Below are 19,937 nucleotides of genomic sequence, written 5' to 3' on the forward strand. Positions count from 1 at the left end.
AAATCTCAAACATAGGCTATGCAAAACTGAACCACTGAACACCTTAAATCTGTAAGAACTTCAGCTGCAAGCACGAAATGGAGTAACAACCTCTGGCACTCAATTTTTCAAAAACATACAAAATACCAATACAAAATGCATATGCATTCAAAAGTGAACATAAAGCACATGACTTACAGCTCTGTTGCCTTTCTGATTTAAGACAGAAATCAGCACAACCTGATTCCAGTTTTTACAAACTGAATGGAGCCAAACAATTTAGACTGAACAAATACAACAATAATTTGTGTCCTGCAAGCCATGTTGCAATCATGTTAACAGAGGAAATGAGACTAACGGATTGGAAACTAATCATTGTACAGATAAATTATAAATTAAACACAAATCATAGCTAAGAAATAAATGCTTGAAATTACAGTAGTTGTGCCAAGAACCTTTACACTTCAGTTCAAAAGAGGATAAATTAATTTGAAGTGATACATGAAGAAAGTTTTTTTAAAATGAAATCTTCAGAAAACAATCCCCTTGAAACTATATCTAAAATAACCAATTCATTAGAAGCTACTTACAAACCAGAAGGCAAGCTGTTGATGGTGATGCCAAATATATACTGAGTGATTTCTACAAGCAGAAGGTCAAACAAAGCTGAGAGCATCCAAGCGCCCAGTAAAAAAGACTGGAAAGAAAAAGGTTAATTTAAATCAATTCAACAGTTTGAAAATAAGGTTTTAATATACCTCTAAATATAAGAAAAATTAAGAAAACCTCTATAGTAGTTCAATAAAGACAAATTCAATCTTTAACACAACATAATTCCAGGTCTACTTGTCTAGATCCTGAAGAATCAAGAGTAAGATTGTTTCCAAAAGATATCTTACAAGTGATACAACTGCAAATAGAAATTAGAATAATCCACTGACTGCAAGGTCTTATCAATATAAATTTAAATTTATTAAAACCAAATTATCTTTACAACCCTTTAACACATTTCTATACAACACACTAGAAATAAAACTTCAGTATTCATCCAGGAGTACAAAACTAAACTGTATAGAAAAGTTTCTATTAAAAAACTCTCAAAACTGAACTTACTGAAAATTTTCTGCTGCCATATCTTCTTTCAAATATTCGGAAGTTGTAAATGAGCAGAGTGCTGCAGAATGTGTCTTTCAAATCAAGACATATTGTTCTTCCACATACAAGTCTCCAAATCTGGAAGGTTAATATCATCATGTTAAGCCACTCCTCCTTCAAGGAAATTCTTTAGAGAATTTGTGCTCAGAGAGAATGCAATACTGGAGGTATTGCAGGTAAGAGAAATGCAGCACAGTTAAGGAGGGAAATATAGAGAGTAGCATGTTATGGAGAGTCTCTTTAAAATATTTTCAAAGCAGATGTCTAACTGTTAAAATAAATAAACAATTGAAATTAACTCAAAACACACTTTTGAGGTTCCTAGTTTACACTTAGAAATAAAAATGTAAATCACAACCCTAGTGAATTTAGAATTATAAAAAAAAATTTTTGAAGCAACCTCAAGATACAAACTAATACAGTGTAACTGTTCTAAGAAGGTCTAACCAGATCAGCTTGCTCAGGGCCATGTTCAAGTTGAGTCTTGAACATCTTTAAGGATGGAAACTGTTCCTCTGTTCCATCAGTCTTACAGTAAAAACCTTTCCCTTTAAATGGGATTTCTTGTATTTCAATTCTTGCCCATTACCTCTTGTCCTTTCACTGGGCCTGGCCCCACCTTTTTTGCTCCCTCACATTAGGTATTTACAAGCACTGGTAAGATCTACCCTAAACCTTCTCTTTCCCAGGTTAAACAATCCCAACTCTCTCAGGCTCTCCTCATGCAGCAAATCCTCCAGCCCCTGACCAGCCTGGTGGTCCTCTACTGGAACTCTCTGCAACATGGCAAGGTCAATTTTGTACTCAGGAGCCCAGCACAAGGGACAGCACTTCAGACTGCCCTCACTGAGAGTAGAGATCATCACCCTCCAGGCCTCCTTGTGAGGCTCTTCCTACCTAATGCAGCCCAGGATACTGTTGGGCTTTTTAGCCACAATGCTGCATTGCTGTTTCATGTTCAATTTAAGCCTCCACCAGGACCCTCAGGGCTCTTCCTGTAAAGTGATTTCCAGCTGCTCAGCCCACAGCCTGTACTGGTGCATGGTGTTACTCTTCTCTGATGCAGGAGTTTGCATTTGTCCTTGCTGTACTTATGTTCCTATTGACCCTTTTCTTCCTTTTAACTGGCTGCAGAACTAGCAGGTGTAACAACTCCAAATCCAAGTTTTACATCACCCACAGGCTGGCTGAGAGAACGCTATGTCCTACTGTCCAAGTTATGAATGAAGACACTAAACAGTACTGGCCCCAATCCACTTCACTCACCATTCCCACTATCCCATGTCAACATGCCCAGTTTTAAATGCTAGCCTGAGTATGATCCCTCCTGAAGTCAAGACTGGCAGGGCCATGACCTTGCAGCTGAATATTTCAAGCACTAACTGAGCAGCTCTCACACAGACTATGAAAGGCTTCCAGCTTTACTGCTCTTTGCTTTAGCCAGCTTAAAAAAACACATAGATATGATGTAATGAAGATCTTTCACACAGCATTTTCACTGCTCTTGAGGACCGTCTGTATGGAGACAATGACCTTTTAGTTTTGGACAGCACATATTTTGCCTTCCAAATCGAATGTACTCTTCTTCAACTGTTCACTTTAATTTGTGTGCTTTCCACCAGATTTAAGAAGTGTTAAAATCCAACATCCAAAATGTTTGTTCATTCCTTGAAAAAATACCTTTCCATTAAACACATCCTTGCAGGTGAATTTATTCTAAACAAAATTTCTTTTAAGAGTTCTCATTTGAATAATAGCACCAGACAGGAGTTAAAAAATCTGTTCTCTCTGATCTCAGAGGTACCCAGTGATATAGTACATAGCTTGCTCCAAGGGCTGTGGCAATAAGTGAAACAATCTCATTAAATAAAAAATCCAAACTCACAAATTCCCCAAAGCACCACAATAAAAGTGTCATAGCTTGTACAGATACTTGCAAGTGTTTATGGTTAAGACACAGTAGAGATGTTTTCTTAGAATAAAATGCAGCTACTACTGTTTTTCAGCAGATCAAACATATGGAAAGACAGGTTTCCTCTGAAGACAGATCTCAAAACAAACAAATAAACAAATCCCAAATCCACACAATTTCCATTTAAAACTTGAATAGTTTCTCAGACTTTTTCATTCCCCTCCCCAAACACTTGGTAGTAACATTTTTTAAAGGCAGACATCATTTATGTATTTTCACTGCACTGCATCAGCAAGATACTTGGTAAATATGAGCAGTGCTCTTGCAGAGTTGTAATTTATTATTGCAATAAAGCTCTTGTTTTTGACAAGAAAGATTGCAGAGACCACAATAGCACAGAGCATCACTAGCTAGGTCTAATAATCTTTTAATGCTTACAGGCTACAGCTGGCATCCTCAAAGACATTAATTTGACTACATACCTTTTGTTTGATGCAATTGTAATATCTGTGGGGTAAGATAAACACAGAGGCATTTGCTAACCTTTCTCTATTGAGCGTAGTTTGCCACTTCCAAAAATTAAAAACATCCCAAAACAAATACCCACAGAACTTATCTAATCACTTTTAAGTGTATTATTTCAACATTTAGAGCTGATACTATAGGATCCTTAATTAAATTTAAAATAAAACATTACAAGATACAATATCTAAAAGATAGAGTATCTTAGTTTGAAACAGGAATGAGTATGAAATTAACCAATTCAGCCAATTACTGAAGAGCATGACAAACTCCCCCATCATCTGGAATTTTCAATTTAGAAGCAGCAGTTCTATTCAACAAGCAAAGTTTAGTTTTCCACAACTAACTACAACAGTTAGTTAGAGAATGAAAACTACAGCCTCTGCTGTTAAAATAAGTAATTTATAATCAGCATGCCTAATCAAAGTAGCCCTCTTCAGCCTCAAAAATTAGGCACACTAAGATACTGACATTCATATCAAAATATTTGTATTAATAAATGGGTTATGCCACACTTCATTCACAGCAAGTTTACAAATGCCAGTGCCTGAAAGGAAAAACAACACAAACCAAGTAATTTCCCAGACAAGAAAAAGAAATGAAAAGCCATATTAATGGTTTCAGATCACTTTTCTCATGTTTTCCAAAAAGTAGCATACTGGGGTTACATAAAAAAAGGTAAGAACAAGCTGGTCTACAGCAGTGAACAAAGGGAAAGAACCAGAGGACAAACAGACTGTGGGGAAAATTGCATAGAAAACCACAGTTTGCAGTCTCTTTTCACAGAAAGTGAACAGACTCTTACCTGAAAATCCTCTTTTACAGCTTGTAGGTTATATGCAAAGAACTTCTGATAATGTTGGAAGAGCAGAGTCAATAGAATCGAGATGGCACTTGGGACTAGTAACAAACTCTTTGACAAAGGCGCTTTATCTTAAAGACAAAACAAATAAACAATCAAACCATTTTAGAGATAAGTCTTTCACATTCAAAAAGTGACATATTTAAACAGGTGACTGCAAGACATAATAGCAGTGATACCACCTTGACTTTTTAGCTCAACAACTTCCCAAGTTCTCAAAAACTTGCAAATAGATAGGAAGAACACACTAATCAAAGGAAATGTTTAGAAATATTAATGACAGTTAAATATTAACCAGATATTTTGTTTCCAACATTGTCTCATGAAATTGGCTACAGCTAAACCTAAGTTCTTTGCATCTACTGAGGTCATGTCCTCCTATACTGCCCTCCCAAGGCTCCATTGCATTTCAGGAAATAAAATAATCACTCTTTTTTCTAGCAAAATATACAAGCACATCTAGTTAAATATTCCTGTTTCCTTTGCCTTAGGGATAAAGATCAGCTTTCTCTTAGGGGCTAGGAAGTAGGAACCACTGAATAAATGGACTTTCTCACCACTGCACTTAGATCCACCATTCAAGGAATCATATCTAAGTCAATTTACGGGACACTCATCTTCCTTCCATTCAATCATTACAATTATTCATGAATAAATTACTAGATTCAGAATGTTTGTGAAATCTTCCTTCCCTCTAGGGGCATGACGTTCAGAAAGGACATTCACAAGAAAGCAGGCAAAGAACAGCAAAATCTGCAATACACATTTCTCATTTACTAAAATCTGCCAAGTAGGATGTCCAGCAGGAGCATAGCCAGCAATTCACCCTAACCTGCTGGTGCAATTGATGCAATAAAACAAACTCTTGCCCAAAAACTCAAGCCAACACAGAGAATCTGAAATATTATTTTTTCTATGACTTTTCTCCTTTTCACAGATGTAACCTGAATTACATTTACTTCCTTTCCAAACACATCAGCTATGGCACAGAATCCATTCATTTTCAGACAACTGTTTTTGCATGGTACTACAAAAATCCATAGTTCTGTTGTCATTCTTCTTAATATAATAAAAGGAGCAATGAGATTACATTAAAAGTACTAATGGGGAGTAAAAAGCAGGAACACAGCAGGAACAAAACTGCATGAAACAGTATAATACAATAAACATTTACTACCTGTCCAGATTAAAGTGAGTATCATGAATGATTTTTTCAACATCTGCTGCGCACTAGAATAGTGAACTGCTAGAAAAAGCAGATAGCAATAGGCACCAAAGAGAAGATTTTAATTATGGCACAATCCCACTGCCATCGAAAATATGGCTCTTGCTACATAGTTTAAGCATGATCCTCATCCAAGTATTAACTGATGACATCAAGAATTACTTGGATGGGCACAGTTAGCTGTTCACCACCTTGAAGTCTGCAGTCTTCTGATGTTCACCATGGGAAGAAAACATCTCTTGTACTTAAAACTATTAATTCAGTCCACACCCATACCTTTTGAGTTCATTATTTAAACATGCAGCTTCCATTTAAGCAAGTATGGCCTTGAAGAACCATCCTTTTATAGAAATCAGGCAGTGACTTGGATCACAGATTGATGTTACTATGCTAAATATAAGCTCTACTTTTATGATTGCATCAGACACCAGTCTGATTTTAATGCAAGAAAACTGTCCACATTTCAATCTACTATCTTTCCTTGGGTTTGTTTTTTGTTTTTTTTCCTCCAAAAATAAAGTCTATATTCTTTACACATACATTTTTTTAATTATTCATTCCTCTAATTCAATAGGACTTTTCAAAACCATCTGAAGCCATCAGAGAACTGTACAGCACTGGGGAGAAAAAAAAGAAGCTGGAGCTTCCTGAAAGCTACTACACAGACAATGCACACAGATATTAATTTGAAACCTCAAGCAATACTCCCTGAGTTAACTTAGTTAAATTAACATTTCTTAATGTGAAAAGGTCAATTTTATAATCAGGATACAGATTTTTGATACTTGGAAGTACAGCCTAATTCAGAAGAATTGTAATAGTCACAACAGTACACATTTCTGAACCAAAGTTTGATAAAAATTGTTACTTTACTTTAAAATTGTATTTTAAATTTAAATTTTACTTTAAATTTACTTTAAATTGTTATTTTACTATATTTTACTAAATGCATTTACATTATTTCATTAATTTTAAGAAATTAATTAGTTCACAAGAACTAATTAATCCTATAAAACTTTTTACATAAGGATCACATTACCACAGACACACATGAGAACAAAGTCTCTAGCTATCCCACCATGACTATATTTTTCTATACAGGTTTCATATGTAGATTTTACTGCAATTTTTTTATTAGAACATTTTTACATTACAGGTAATATACACTGAAATACTTCATCCTATCAAGTTAATTCCTAATTTGAATGCTTTCAAAAACATGCAACCAACAGAACCTTATCTGTTTTCTCCAAAAGTGTGAGCACACATTTTTATTAAGAGCCTCCTTTTAGCTTTCAGCTTAGACACTTTAAACCCTGATACTGGGAAAAATACTTTTTATAAGACACGTCATCAAGTGAAAAACCACAGAAGCACCTAACCCATGAATCTGATTGTCACCCACAGGAAACATCACATGAGTGATGGAAATTTCTACTCTCCTGCTTCTCATAATGCCATCACGGTTGAGAAGTTTATTCTTGTCTGGTGAACTTGAAAAATATAATAACGCATCCTCTGAAATTCTTTTCCAAGTGTTTCACTGCACAGTGTAGCAGCTGCTTTATCCCTTTTATAAGAGCATACAGATCCTTCTTGAGGACTGCTGTGAGGTCATGGGGAAGGAACAACCTTCTTACTACTATGGAATGCCTCAAGCATGTCAGACCAAAAATGACAACAATGCCAGATTTTGCACAATTGGGCATTCTGATATCCAAGTCAAATTCCTGACTTACAATGCAAAGGTAAAATTTAGAAAGCAGAATTCTAATCGAATGAATGTGCAAGCATGGATAAGATGGAAATAGTTACCACGAACAGACCACGGCACCAGTCTGCTGGCAGCACCGATGCGAATGTTCACCAGAAGGAGAAAACACGGTGTCTTTATACCACATAGAGAAAGAAGAATGAAAGGATAAAAACTCATTTTGACCTTAAAAGTTAAAATATATCAAATACTGTCTTCAAAGATCTTGGAATAAATTTGCAATCCCACAGTGCTCCTTAGGTGGCATTTCTTCCAAACAATAGGCACTGGTGCTGCAACACATCTACTGAGCATCCACCTAAGTACCCAGAGAAGTGTTGGTAATAAGCAGCAGAATACTCTTTCAGTATGATGAAGAGCAAGGAATTAGCTTCCACTACAGATCTTTGCTTCTTCCTGGTGCAATAGAGAAGTTCTCCCCCAAAACTGCCCTAATAATCTCATAGGCAAGTGTCCCAACCTTCATGCTACCAACTGTGCAATGCGAAGCTGATCCCAGAATGTGACATAAGTGAGAAAACCACTTCTAAGCCTCCACATTCCACCCCTGCACTTACTACAAAGCCCACAGATCCTCTTCTTCCAGAACCTACTACTCTGCTGGTTGCCAGTGCCTCTTTTACAGCGCAGAGAGTGAAGGACACAAGTGTCCATCTGTCACAAACAGAGGGGGAGGTTTATGGCACAACTGCCTGAGTTGCAGCTTCAGAAATCAGCACTGCACTAATGGCAAGAATGAGAAGATACAGCAACAGCTACAGTTTTTGAAATTATTTCCTGTCCCTGCCTGTTCACTACTCACAGATGAAGAGACAGCAGATGGGCATAGCAAAACAGGCAGCCAGACCAAGCTACTGTGGCAGAAGAGCTCTTGCAGAAACAGCTTCACCCCCTGGACTGCTACTCCAGGCTCAGGACTCAAGTGTTGACTTGGTAGAGGACCTCATTGCTGGTTGATGTGAAGAGATGAGCCGGCTGACGAGCAGCGGCTGCAGAAGTTCAAATCAGCTCAGGGCAATTTCTGTGGGGATCCCTGCTGAGCTCACACCACAGCTGCAGAAAACATGCTGTGTAACAATTCTTTTTTTCCACTATCACCTGCAAATTTCTCAAACCCAGCTGCTATAAGGCAGGCATGTCACTTTCAAACAGACAATTAACTGCTGGGGGCTAATACAGAGGCACAAAACAAGTTTTGAAATGCTTATACACAAGATCTGTGAAGTAAGCCATAACTGATACACAACTGAATCCACAGTACTTCCCAAATGCACTTATGGAATCTGCATTTTGAGTGGTTGGTTTTCATGTATTAAACCATCATGCAGATATCAATCAATTGTATTCCAAGACCTGTCCAAGAACCTGCAGCGGTCTCACCAACCAGCAGTGATGTTCATTTGCAAGTGAAAACAGTAAGAGTATCACTGCAGGAACAGTTCTTCACCAAATGCTTCTAAATTCAATCCAGAAGCTGAGAGGTGAATAATATTAGTATTAAGAAAGTTAATAGAGAAACCTGTGATCATGCTTTAAATCTATTTTTAAAGGTACAGGCAAGACTGTAATCAAACTACTTGCCTATACATTTACTGTTTAGAAAACTGCTAGGTGTAGCCTAGGTCACAAACTATTAAAAAAAAGGAGATACAAAAAGAAAAAAAAAAAGAAAACCTTTGTTTCTAAAAGCAGTACTTGAAATAGAAACTGAATCAGGTTGAAATATCAAAAGTATTCACCCCATTCAGTAAACTTTTCTTCCTTCCAACCAGACAGAGCTGTTACCATACTACTTTTAGTATACGCTGACAGAAATATTTGATATGGCTACACCACAAGACCATGTGGAGATCCCCACACGAGCCTGAAACAAAATGAGCTAGCTCTGCAGAAGCAGAATAGCCACAGTTTTGTGGCCTTCAATGCTGTGCTGCTTCCAGGGCTCAGGCTAACCAGGCTGCACAGTGGCATGCTGTTGTACAAGCTAATTTGCTTTCCCATATAGTACTGTAGTGCATAACGCTGTTATGCACAACTTATGTATTCAGGACATGCTTCATTTTTCCTTCAGTCATACCACAAAGCATTAATTTACATCGTTTTATTATTTTTCCAACGCCTCTGCACAACAGAGTTCAGTCCTGCCAGTTATGCAAGCAGAGGAGCACAGAGATCCCTTCTTGCCTTGGGGATTTTTAACAAATTGCTAGCTCTGCACTACAAGGTTCACAGAGGTAGAAGCCTAAGTTGCACTAGCGAGTTCAAAGGGTTCTCCTCACTCCTACTACAAGAAATAGCTTGTGTGCAGTAGTCAAAGTAGTCAAATATTTTTCAGATATAATGAGTGTATATGCTTTAAAAGATGTACTCAAATTTTACATTAATAATGACCAACTCTTTAAAGACTTTCCTACCAGACTCCTGTGCAGTACATAAACAGCATGAAGAATACTGGGAGGGGAGAGTACAATGTCTGCAGAAAGGTTTCTGTTGGTCTAACTGGTTTAAACTGCCTTTGTAGTAAGGCCTTTGTGTCCTATAAGGAAAAGCCTTCCTATGTACCATACTTTGCTCCTGAGATGCAGCCTCACGGCAAACTAAGCAGCACTACAGTAAAGCAAACAGCCAGGCCATTCACACACTCATGTAGCCTTTGCAGAACTGCTCAAGTGTTTCAGCAGCATTGTAGACAGGACAGAAGCTGCCAGCAGATTGCAACACAAGCAACCAGCCTGGGTCTGGTACCACAGCCCAGCTGTCAAGCACACCTAAAGCCAGGTGCTGCCAGGACGCCCCCTGAGCACACTGCAATGCCCTTTGACAAGTCAGCTCAGCTGGGTTAGTGCTCTGATAAGCCATCTGCATATATCTGCACTGTCTCTTACTAGTACCCAGAACCACTGGCACTTTTCTCCAGAGCATACCAGCTCCTCCATTATTCCAGATAACAGAAACAGTTTCCACAGCAGAGGCAAACTATCATTGTCCTTTTAGAAGGTGGTGCCCTGTGTTTCCTGGCTTCCCTATCTCACAGTCGTACCATGTACCAGGTATGTTTATTTTTACATTTACATCTCCCCGTCCCAACATTATAGATGTTAATTAGTCTGTCAGAGGTGGCACAGCAGGCTGCAGGAGCCTTCAGTGCAACCTGCCATGATCATTGTTATTGCTGCTGAAACAGGTGTCCACTTATTTTATTCAGGGTCGCTGACACAGGTCCCATAGCCCACCAACACTGCCTTCTGCCAGAGGTTCCCAAGCCCCAGGGGCAGAACACACACACACACAGTTCCCTGATACAACACCAGGCGCCAACTCATTAACTACCTGAACCATCAGATTCTGTGCATCACTGACAGAATCCCACACTCCTGCTGCTACTACAGCAACTTCTGCTACACACACAGAAACAACTCTGAGGGCACAGGGACACCTGAGACTGCCACAGTTGTGCCCTAGGTGAGCATATGTCACTGCACCTAAATCCATGCCTCTACGGGAGTTTGTCAGTGCACCCGTACCAGCCAAGTCTTACTGCAAAAACCCACTTTAGGTCAACAGTAAGGTCAGTAAGAACATTTGCGTATTTATTTTTGAGAAGGAAAAAAAAGTACAACACTGAGTATGGAGCTGTATCAAGGAAGGTTTAGGTTAGAAAGGTTCTTTACCTAGAGAGTGACCAGGCACTGGAACAGGCTCCCTAGGGCAGTGATCACAGCACCAGCCTGACAGAGTTCAAGAAGCATTCAGACAATGCTCTCAGGCACATGGTGTGATTCTTGAACTGTCCTGTGCAGGCCTAGAAGCTGGACTTGATAATCCTTGTGGGTCTTTTCCAGATCAGGATAGTCTGTGATTTTCTTTCTGCAGAATGACATATTATCTAGGTTTTTTTCCTTACCATATATCTGTTTCTTATGACAACCATTTCCCACTCATCCTTCTGATGGATCAAACCTGGAAAAACTTGTAAATACTGACCATGACTTTCCATCCATTCAGTCTAACAAAGATACTCTTCCTCCTCCATTCTTTCTCATAGAATTATACAAAGACACATGCCATTAAAAAGTCCCTCTACAGTATCTGTTGGGGGGCACAGGGAAAGATGAAAAATCAGGAGCTGCAAATCAAGGTACGGTATTATCAGATCCATCTGAAAAAGACTCTTCCCTTCTTTGGATTCCTCATACAAAATACAGCTGCAACTGACATCCCTTTTTAAATGCTAGAATTATTCCCCCCTAGTCAGAGGGTGCTTTCACACTCAAATTGATTTCATAGAATCAATTATGTTAGAAAAGACCTCTGAGATCATCAAGTCCAACCTCTGACCAAACACTATCTTGTTGACAAGACCATGGAACTGAGTGCCACATTCCAGTCTTTTCTTAAACACTTCCAGGGATGGCAAATCCACCACCTCCTTGGGCAGCCCATTCCAGTATCTAATTGTCCTTTCTGTGAAGAAATTCCTCCCAATGTCCAACCTGAACCTCCCCTGGTACAGCTTGAGGCTAAGTTCTGGTGTTGTCCTGTCGCTGGTTACCTGCAAGAGGGCAACCCTCACTTTGCTTCCTTCCAAGTACTTGTAATGAGTGATAAGATCACCCCTGAACCTCCTTTTCTCCAGGCAAAACAACCCCAGCTCCCTCACCCACTCCTCATAGGACATGCATTCCAGATGCTTCATCAGCTCCACTGCCCTTCTCTGGACATGCTGCAGCACCCCAATGTCCTTCCTAAATTGAGGGGCACAGGACTGGAGACAGTACCTGAGGTGCAGCCTCACCAGTGCTGGGTACAGGGGGACAATCACAGCCCTGCTCCTGCTGGCCACACTATTGCTGATACAGGCCAGGATGCCATTGGCCTTCTTAGCCACCTGGGCACACTGACTCATGCTCAGCTGGCTGTCAACCAGCACCAGATCGTTTTCCTCCGGGCAGTTTTCCAGCCCCTCTTTTCCAGACCTGTAGTGCTGCCTGGGGTGGTTGAGACCCAAGTGCAGGAGCCGGCACCTGACCTTTTTGACCCTCCTACTGCTGGGTCTCGGCCCATTGATCCAGCCCGTTCAGAGAGCTCTGCAGAGCCCTCCTGCCCTTCAGCAGACGGACAGATGGACACTCCCTCCCGTTTTGTAAGGAGCACGCAATTAGTCAGCAAAGCTTTGACTTAGCATTTGTCCTCGCCTGCTCTTAGGACTGTGGTGCCCAAGTCCACACCGCAGCCAGGTCAGCTCCTCGCTGCTGCTTCCAGACGCTGCAGAGTCTGTGTCCTGTAAAACAAGCTCAGAGCCAGCCCCAGATACCTGCCAAGTCAGTTCAGGTAGCACCGGGACACGAAATTATTTACATGTGCCGTGCAGAGCTAGGGGCACGTTACATTTGCCTTATCAATAAACTGGATTTAAAAAATAAGTTAAATGTCACATTTAGAAAAGAGGGGTTGCTTGCGTTTTCTGATACGTATCTTGGCACGGAGATCTACATCGATGCATGCAAATACATATAAACACACAGAGAGACACGGACAGGCAGACACACAGACACATACACAGACACACCCGCGGCTCCTCCCGCCGTCACGCAGTTTAAAAGTCCAGCCAAGAGAGGACCGAAGCCAGCGGCTCCCCCGGGGCCGACGGCGGCAGCGCCGCCCGCACTCCCACCCCTGGCCGCCGCCCTCCCCGGACCGCGGCGGGGCCGGTACTCACAGAACCCGTTGGAGCCGGTGCTGGTGAACATGGCAGCGGCCCGGCCCGGCCCGGCCGGCGGGCGCGGCTGGCGGAGCCCCCGAGGTCGGGCAGCCCCTGAGGAGCCGCGGCGGGCCGGGGCCGGGGCCGGGGCCGGGGAGGGCTAAGGCGGCCGCGATGGGCCAAACGCCGCCGCCAGGCGACCGGGCGGCGCCCCCTGCCGGGCCCGCCGGGCGAGCGGGGCCGCGGGCGGCGCTTCGGCGTGCGTGTGTTATCTGTAATTACTCCTGTCTTCAGAAATGGGGAGAACTTCTCTCCACTGAGGGCGGCAGAGCACTGGGACAGGCTGCCCAGGGAGGGCATGGTGTCTCCTTCTCTGGACACATTCAAAACCCACGTGAGCACTTTCCCGTGTCACCCGCTCCCGGTGACCTTGCCTTGGCTGGGGCGTTGGACTAAACGATCTCCAGAAGCCACTTCCAGCCCTAACTACTCTGTGATTTCGTGGTTCAACACGATTTGAATTTTAAATTTGTAGGTGCCTTGAGGAAGCCTGACTCCTTACCCTTGGGAAAACTCTGGCCCTCGAGGCTCACCCTGATCTGGGGAGTCCAGCAGGTAAATGTCTCATTAGGAGCTGTGGGTGAGCTGTCATTGCAGCTAATAGAGACACAGCCAACACAGACAGCAGAGTTTGGAGAGCTTTTCAGGTGGCCCAATGAAGGTGTCTGCTTTAGGATCAAATAAATTCCTCCCCAGGCTCCACCAAGGGACCACATTGAAGAGATCACCACGAGCTCTAATGGCACATCAGACTTCAGCTCTCTAACAGCAAGGTAGGCACCCAAAATGAGGTGAGCCAAATTCCCGATTTCATAGGAGATATGGTATCATAAGAATATGAAACTATTAGGGCACCGAATTTCACTGACATGTTCATGAAAATGTAGAACTCAGACTTTACTGAAATAAATCATGCTGGGCTATTTAAAAAGGTGACAATGCTTTGCAGCACAAGGTGCGTGTGCTTTGTGTTTGTGTGGTGATGGAACTGTGGGTCTCAAAGTCACATTTACCTTACTGCAGTACAAGAGTGAAAACAAATGCCACTCTGGAACTGCAAAATGTGACTTGTCAGCTAAGTAACAATTTTTAAGTAGGCAACCAATAGTGAGAAATTTTAGGTAAGTAATATATTTCTTATATTCCATACATTTTGTTATATACCATAAAAATGGATTTTAATATTTGCATTCAAATGCAATTATTAGCCAGCATTCAGAAATGCTGAGTTCCCAAAACTTTATAAACATAATCTCTTAAACACTGCCAAGGGGACATAAAAAGACCTTTTGCTTTGGCTCACAAAGGCTTCAGCTAAATTCAGCATATCAGCATGTATTTTTCAAATGGCCAATTTCCAGCAGTAACTTCAGATTTGTGTTGCTCACTTGTCCTCTCTATACAAGGCCTGCATCAGGCAGGTGGGATTGGGAGTCACAATCCGCTCACAGAGCAGGAGGTATGTCTAAACCAGCCAGGAGGAAGAGACAAAGAGATGGCACATTGGAAATCCCGACTTATCCCAAGCTGAGGTTCTTTCCTCTGAAAAGAATCTAAATTGGATTCACAGCATGAAACCCATCCATACTTTGTGTCTTTGGCTAGAGACAACCAGCTTACTCTCTGCTGTTAAAGCGCAGCTGGAAGAAATGATTTGCTACAGAAATTTTCCTTCTTTCTTTCAAATGCAAATGACTCTGGCTGCTGTATGCTACATATGCAAACTCTGTCTTGCCAGTGCACTGCTGAATGCCTGTAACCATACAAAAGCGACAGGCAACCCTCATTTCTAAGGAATGGAAGGTAAATAAGGAGGTGCAAAGCCTGCAAAGCTTGTAATAGCTCCAGCGTGAAACCTCTTTGGGAATAGCTTGGGTGTCTCCTGAAGCTTTAGGGCTCTAATGAGGTACTCATGGGTTAATTAATTACCATTTTGAACTTTTTTGACTAACCGCCACTTAAAGTAATTAAGCCTTTTTGTGGATCTGGCTTTACTATAGGTGAGGATAAAACCTGAAAACTTTTCCAGTATTGCCTGTGTAATAGGTTTAGGAATGTTGTTTCAGTGCTGAAGACAAAACTTGCCTTTTTTTCTTTTCTTTCAGTCTCACAGAATCAAGTGACAGAGCAATCATTATTTAAAAGTTTACAGTCCTAAGAGCCAAGGCCTAGTATTTTTTGTTTTATAGGCTCTGTTTTGAAGGTTTCCCTAGATTGATGTCTGCAAGGTAATCACATTAGAGGGATTCTCCTCTGCCACGTCAGGTGCTAGAATTGGATTCAAGTCATAATCACTGAACGTACTAGAGACTTAGGCATGTATTCCACTCAATAAGGATGCATTTGGGAAATGTTTAAGGGCCTTTTTGAAAGCTGCTCTGTGGACTTGTTATCATTGACAGATACAGTGAAGCTGGATGAGTAGCAATAGCTGGAAAGCTTCTACCAACAGCAAACCAAAACCCTAGCAGATTTGTCAATACTGCTGGAATACAGGCAGCTGGCTCTCAATCTATTTGCTGCTATCTTATATATGTCTACAAATACATTACAGAGTCTGTGAAACCCCTGATGTTTTTATCCCTTTTTTTTTAATTATTATGTCAATATTGCTGAGATTACAGCAGATGAGATCCACTATGTATTTTTGAGAAAACTGCACACCCCTTGCTAATAATTATAGTTTCACATACTGATTGAATAGTAGAGGAAATGTAGTTTTTGCCCTCAGATAGAGTGCCAAGCAGAGAGGTATTTTTATCACAACACCATCGCTGTCAACTGGTAGTGTGTCATAAGAATTAAGCAAATTATTTGCATTGTTGAACCATACAGTGTTGACTACTTTGGAGTTAAATGAAATCATCAGTCCTCATGCTTGCCTTGGAACATATCCCAGAATAGGAAGGCTAGCAGTTATCTACTAATCTACTCAGAACAAGCTTAGAAGGCTTTGACACTGCTCAAATGTCAGCTTGAATATCTCTCATTTGTTTATTACATCTAGTTAGTGGGGTCAATGTGGTATGGTCAAAAGAAAGTTATTTAAATTTCCTGCTCAAAAGAAAATCCCAGGAGACTGGAATTTAGATTTCTAACTATTTTCTAATATGATTAGGTTGCTTTCTTCTCTGAACTTGCGATGTTTCTGAAGCAATTCTTAATTACTAATTAATCTCCAACAGTCAGATTCTCCTCTGGCATATAGAATGAAGGATAGCAGCAGAGTAAAACAGGATGGAAATGTAACACCTTGCTTAGGAATATTCTGACTAAACTCAATGCAGGTTAATGATTCTGCGGGTTAATTACAAATGTTCTCTGTCTCTTTGACATCTAGGGTTTCCATGGCATTCATGGTTAGCTCTTGCAGTTATTAAAATTACCTGGAATATTAACAGATACATAGAGAAGTTAATGCTAAATTTAATTATTTCAGTAAATTCTCCCTACAGTTTCTAATCTTTGTATTCAGTTACAGAAGATGTTAAGGAAAACAGCTGTGCAACACACATGCCCTGCAGAGGAAAATTCAGCAGCACTGCAGCTTGCTGATAGCAACTTGCATAGGAACAGGAGGAAGGACAGAAGGCAGAGACTCACTCTGCTGAAATCAGACTGATTTAACCTGTACCTTTCCAAAATTAGTGAATTTCTCTCACTCCTTCAGAAGTGAACAAGACTTTATACTGCAGCAGACCTCCTGTCCTTTTAAAGTCTAGTGTGATCATTTTATTACATAGTTTTGGGGGTTTTTACTGGAGCTAGAAGATGCAGAATGTTTTCTAGCTCAGTTCTTTCCATGTAGAGCTAGTAGGCATATAGTTAATAAGGGGCAATGGAGTGTCTGAAGGAACATTGGGCTTTGTTTATTATTTTTGCAATTGATTTTGCATCACACTATAATAAAAAGTTTAGAATGCTCAAATATGTTCCATTAGTTAAGGTGCTAAACTTAAAATGCCATGTTAAACCTGAATGCCACGTCAGTGTCTGGTAACATGAACGTGGGCAGCTATTGCTTCAGTAACTCAAACACATCACTGTCTTGTTTTTCAGCTGGACCTCCTGAATAGAAGGCAATGACAGTGCAGTAACAGTTTAAGGTACTGGCTTATCTGGAGCTGAGCCACATGCACTTTTACACTGCAGGTCTTAACCGTCACTTCCCTTTCAACCATCAGTCATGTGATCCCAAGCACTGGCACCAAATGCACCCAGATTTTGGCATCTCTGTGTTCAAGGTGCAGCACCGAGCACTTGATCAGCATCTTGGTCTCTAAATACTCATAAAACACTGCCTAAAGGTACTTAAATTCCGTGTCACATTTATTTTCAATAAATTTATTTCAATGAAGGTTGAGATCCTGTGAAAAACAAGAACATATGGCAGGCATCACCAGGAACCAGATCCTAATACAAACATATTGGGAAAGCAATGTTAAGATAGAATATTAAAAACTCAGATTAAAATCAACAATTAAGAAGCATCAGAATCAATCTGCCTATGCTCATGTTTTATTTCACTTAGATGAGACTTCTTGTGAGAATTAAAAATGCACTGGTCTGGCTGCCCTTGTTTAAGCAGCTGTCGCTGCATTTTAGATCACTCATTTGAAGGCCATTAATTTACTGCAAAGTAAATTGTGAAACATAGTAAGCATTAGCAAAATGATAATGTTTAAGCATAGTGCTCAGAAGACCCAATTAAGGAATCCATTAGGAGGGCAAATAATTATGTATAGCATTGCATAACACGATGTACTTTGCATATCTGTGTTCTCTGATGCATACAAGAGATCAAGTACTAGTCATCTATTTCAGACTGAATTTATGTCAAAGAGTACCTTTGAGATCTGGAGCATATGCTAAATTACCCAAGATAACTATCAGTGATAGCAAAAACACTAGAGCCTTTAAGATGCAGAAAAGTATTTGCATAGTTCCGCACAGGTACGACTGTGCTGAAATTGCCTATTCTGAAAATCAGATGTTAGAAGATATTTATAAAGTTTTTAAAGGCCTTCCTTATCTCTGATAGCTACCCATATTTCTCAGATATCCTCATCCTCTTGCTTCACATCCTTATTGTAATGCTATCTGTGTATCTCCACACAGTGCAAAGATTATTAATCACCTGTGTTTACACTTGGAGGCAAATCTGTGTTTAAGGGAATACCTGATAAGCCACATCATGATTTTATCAGGCCTGTAGCATAACACTGCTAAGAGATTAAAAGAACCAATAAAGATTTGAGCAGTTCTCATTATCTCATTTGTATTGGAGTTAAATTTGAACGAACGTGAAGGAATAGTCTTGTCTTTTTTTCACCTAATTACTGAAATCAGAAGAAGTTTGTGTTCATATAATTTTATTGAAATACAATGATCTCTCAGAAGACCTTGCAAAAGAGTAAAGGATGTTAATCCCAGCAATACACTTGCACAGTATTTGCAATAGAAATATGTACACCTACAGGAAATAAGCATTCCTAGGTTTTCTTTTCTCCTCCATAAATGTTGGTAATGGCAAAGTTACGTGTCAAAAAGCTTTAGCATACAAAAGTGTGAAGTTTTGCCCGACTGTGTCCTTTAAATTGCCACCAGAAAACAAAACTGCTTTTCATTATCAGAAAGAAGAACTACTGCAAAAACAATCAGTGTATTCATAAATAATGTTTAGGTATAGTACAGCTATTAAAATCACAGAAAATGTGGCTTATTACAATTATTCTTGATTCTTTGCTATACTCTTTCCAGTATGGATCATTATCTGTTTGCTGCTACAGTCATTGTAATGCTAGGTAGATTTCTAAGACTGAAGATTGGATCTAGTCAGAGACTGAAATATAAAACTCATTAAATGCAAAAATTGGCATTCTCACTGCATAATTGCCTTCTCTGCACATAGGAAGCATTTCTTGCTTTACTTGCTGAACACAATTTAATATACTTAATACATTTTTAAAATATCTAGCGTGCTTTATAATTTGGGGTACTATAAAAACCTGTGGTTGTGGGGCTAGTTGTAGTAGAAATCACCAACAGTGGCAAAGAAGACTTTCCTGGCATGATGACTCACTCAGCTGCCATTCTGGGCTCTTCCTCACCTCACCCAGGAGGTGGGACAGTGTCACTCTCCGGTCAGCTGGCACCACAGTGAGAGCAGTTTGCCACTGAGCTCCCAGGACAGAGTTGACTGGGGTGTTAAACCAGAGAAACAATTCATGTCACCACAATTTTCAAAGTAAACCCCAAAATGCCTGGGTGATGAAGCTTCCAGGGGATCTTCCCACATGGCCTTCAGGCTGGACAGACCAGCCTGGGCTGCAAGCCTCACGGCTCCAGGGTGGCTCCTCTAAGCAATTGCAGCTGCACTGAGGAAAAATGAAATAGCAATTGGGAATTCATTGCAAGAGGAGGAACTGGAAGGCCCTATTTGAAGAGTATTTTCCTTTAGTATTTTAATATTTTCTATTTTAGTATTTTCTATTTTGGAGCTCTTGCCACAGACTCCTCTGAGAACATAGGCAGTGTTGGGTAGCTGGGTAGCTGGAGCCCAGACCTGTCCTCCTGGCTTATATATTGATCTGGCAGTTGTGCTAAAGGTTGAGGCCATTTTTGGCCCTTAAGAAATAGTAATGAAATACTAAATCTTCTCATACTAAAGCTCAAGTTTATTGCTTTGTTCCTACTGTAAACTAAGCTAGCAAACTTCTCAAGTGGGAGAAAAATAAAACAGTAAAG

General features: G+C 40.4%; 1 protein-coding gene across 1 annotated transcript in view; it reads right to left on the reverse strand.

Moving 5' to 3' along the window:
* UBAC2 (UBA domain containing 2) overlaps nucleotides 1–13,265 on the reverse strand; it is an 88,045-nt gene extending 74,780 nt beyond the window's left edge. Inside the window, exons 1-4 of the mRNA XM_036382278.2 lie at nucleotides 13,149–13,265; nucleotides 4,374–4,501; nucleotides 1,093–1,212; nucleotides 570–676 (exon numbers count right to left, since the gene is read on the reverse strand). Of these exons, the coding sequence (XP_036238171.1) occupies nucleotides 570–676; nucleotides 1,093–1,212; nucleotides 4,374–4,501; nucleotides 13,149–13,179 (386 nt within the window). The 5' untranslated portion in view covers nucleotides 13,180–13,265. The remainder of the gene's footprint in view (nucleotides 1–569; nucleotides 677–1,092; nucleotides 1,213–4,373; nucleotides 4,502–13,148) is intronic.
* Between the last annotated feature and the right edge of the window lie 6,672 nt (nucleotides 13,266–19,937).

Source organism: Molothrus ater, chromosome 2 (assembly GCF_012460135.2).
Source record: "Molothrus ater isolate BHLD 08-10-18 breed brown headed cowbird chromosome 2, BPBGC_Mater_1.1, whole genome shotgun sequence".
Classification (NCBI taxonomy): domain Eukaryota; kingdom Metazoa; phylum Chordata; class Aves; order Passeriformes; family Icteridae; genus Molothrus; species Molothrus ater.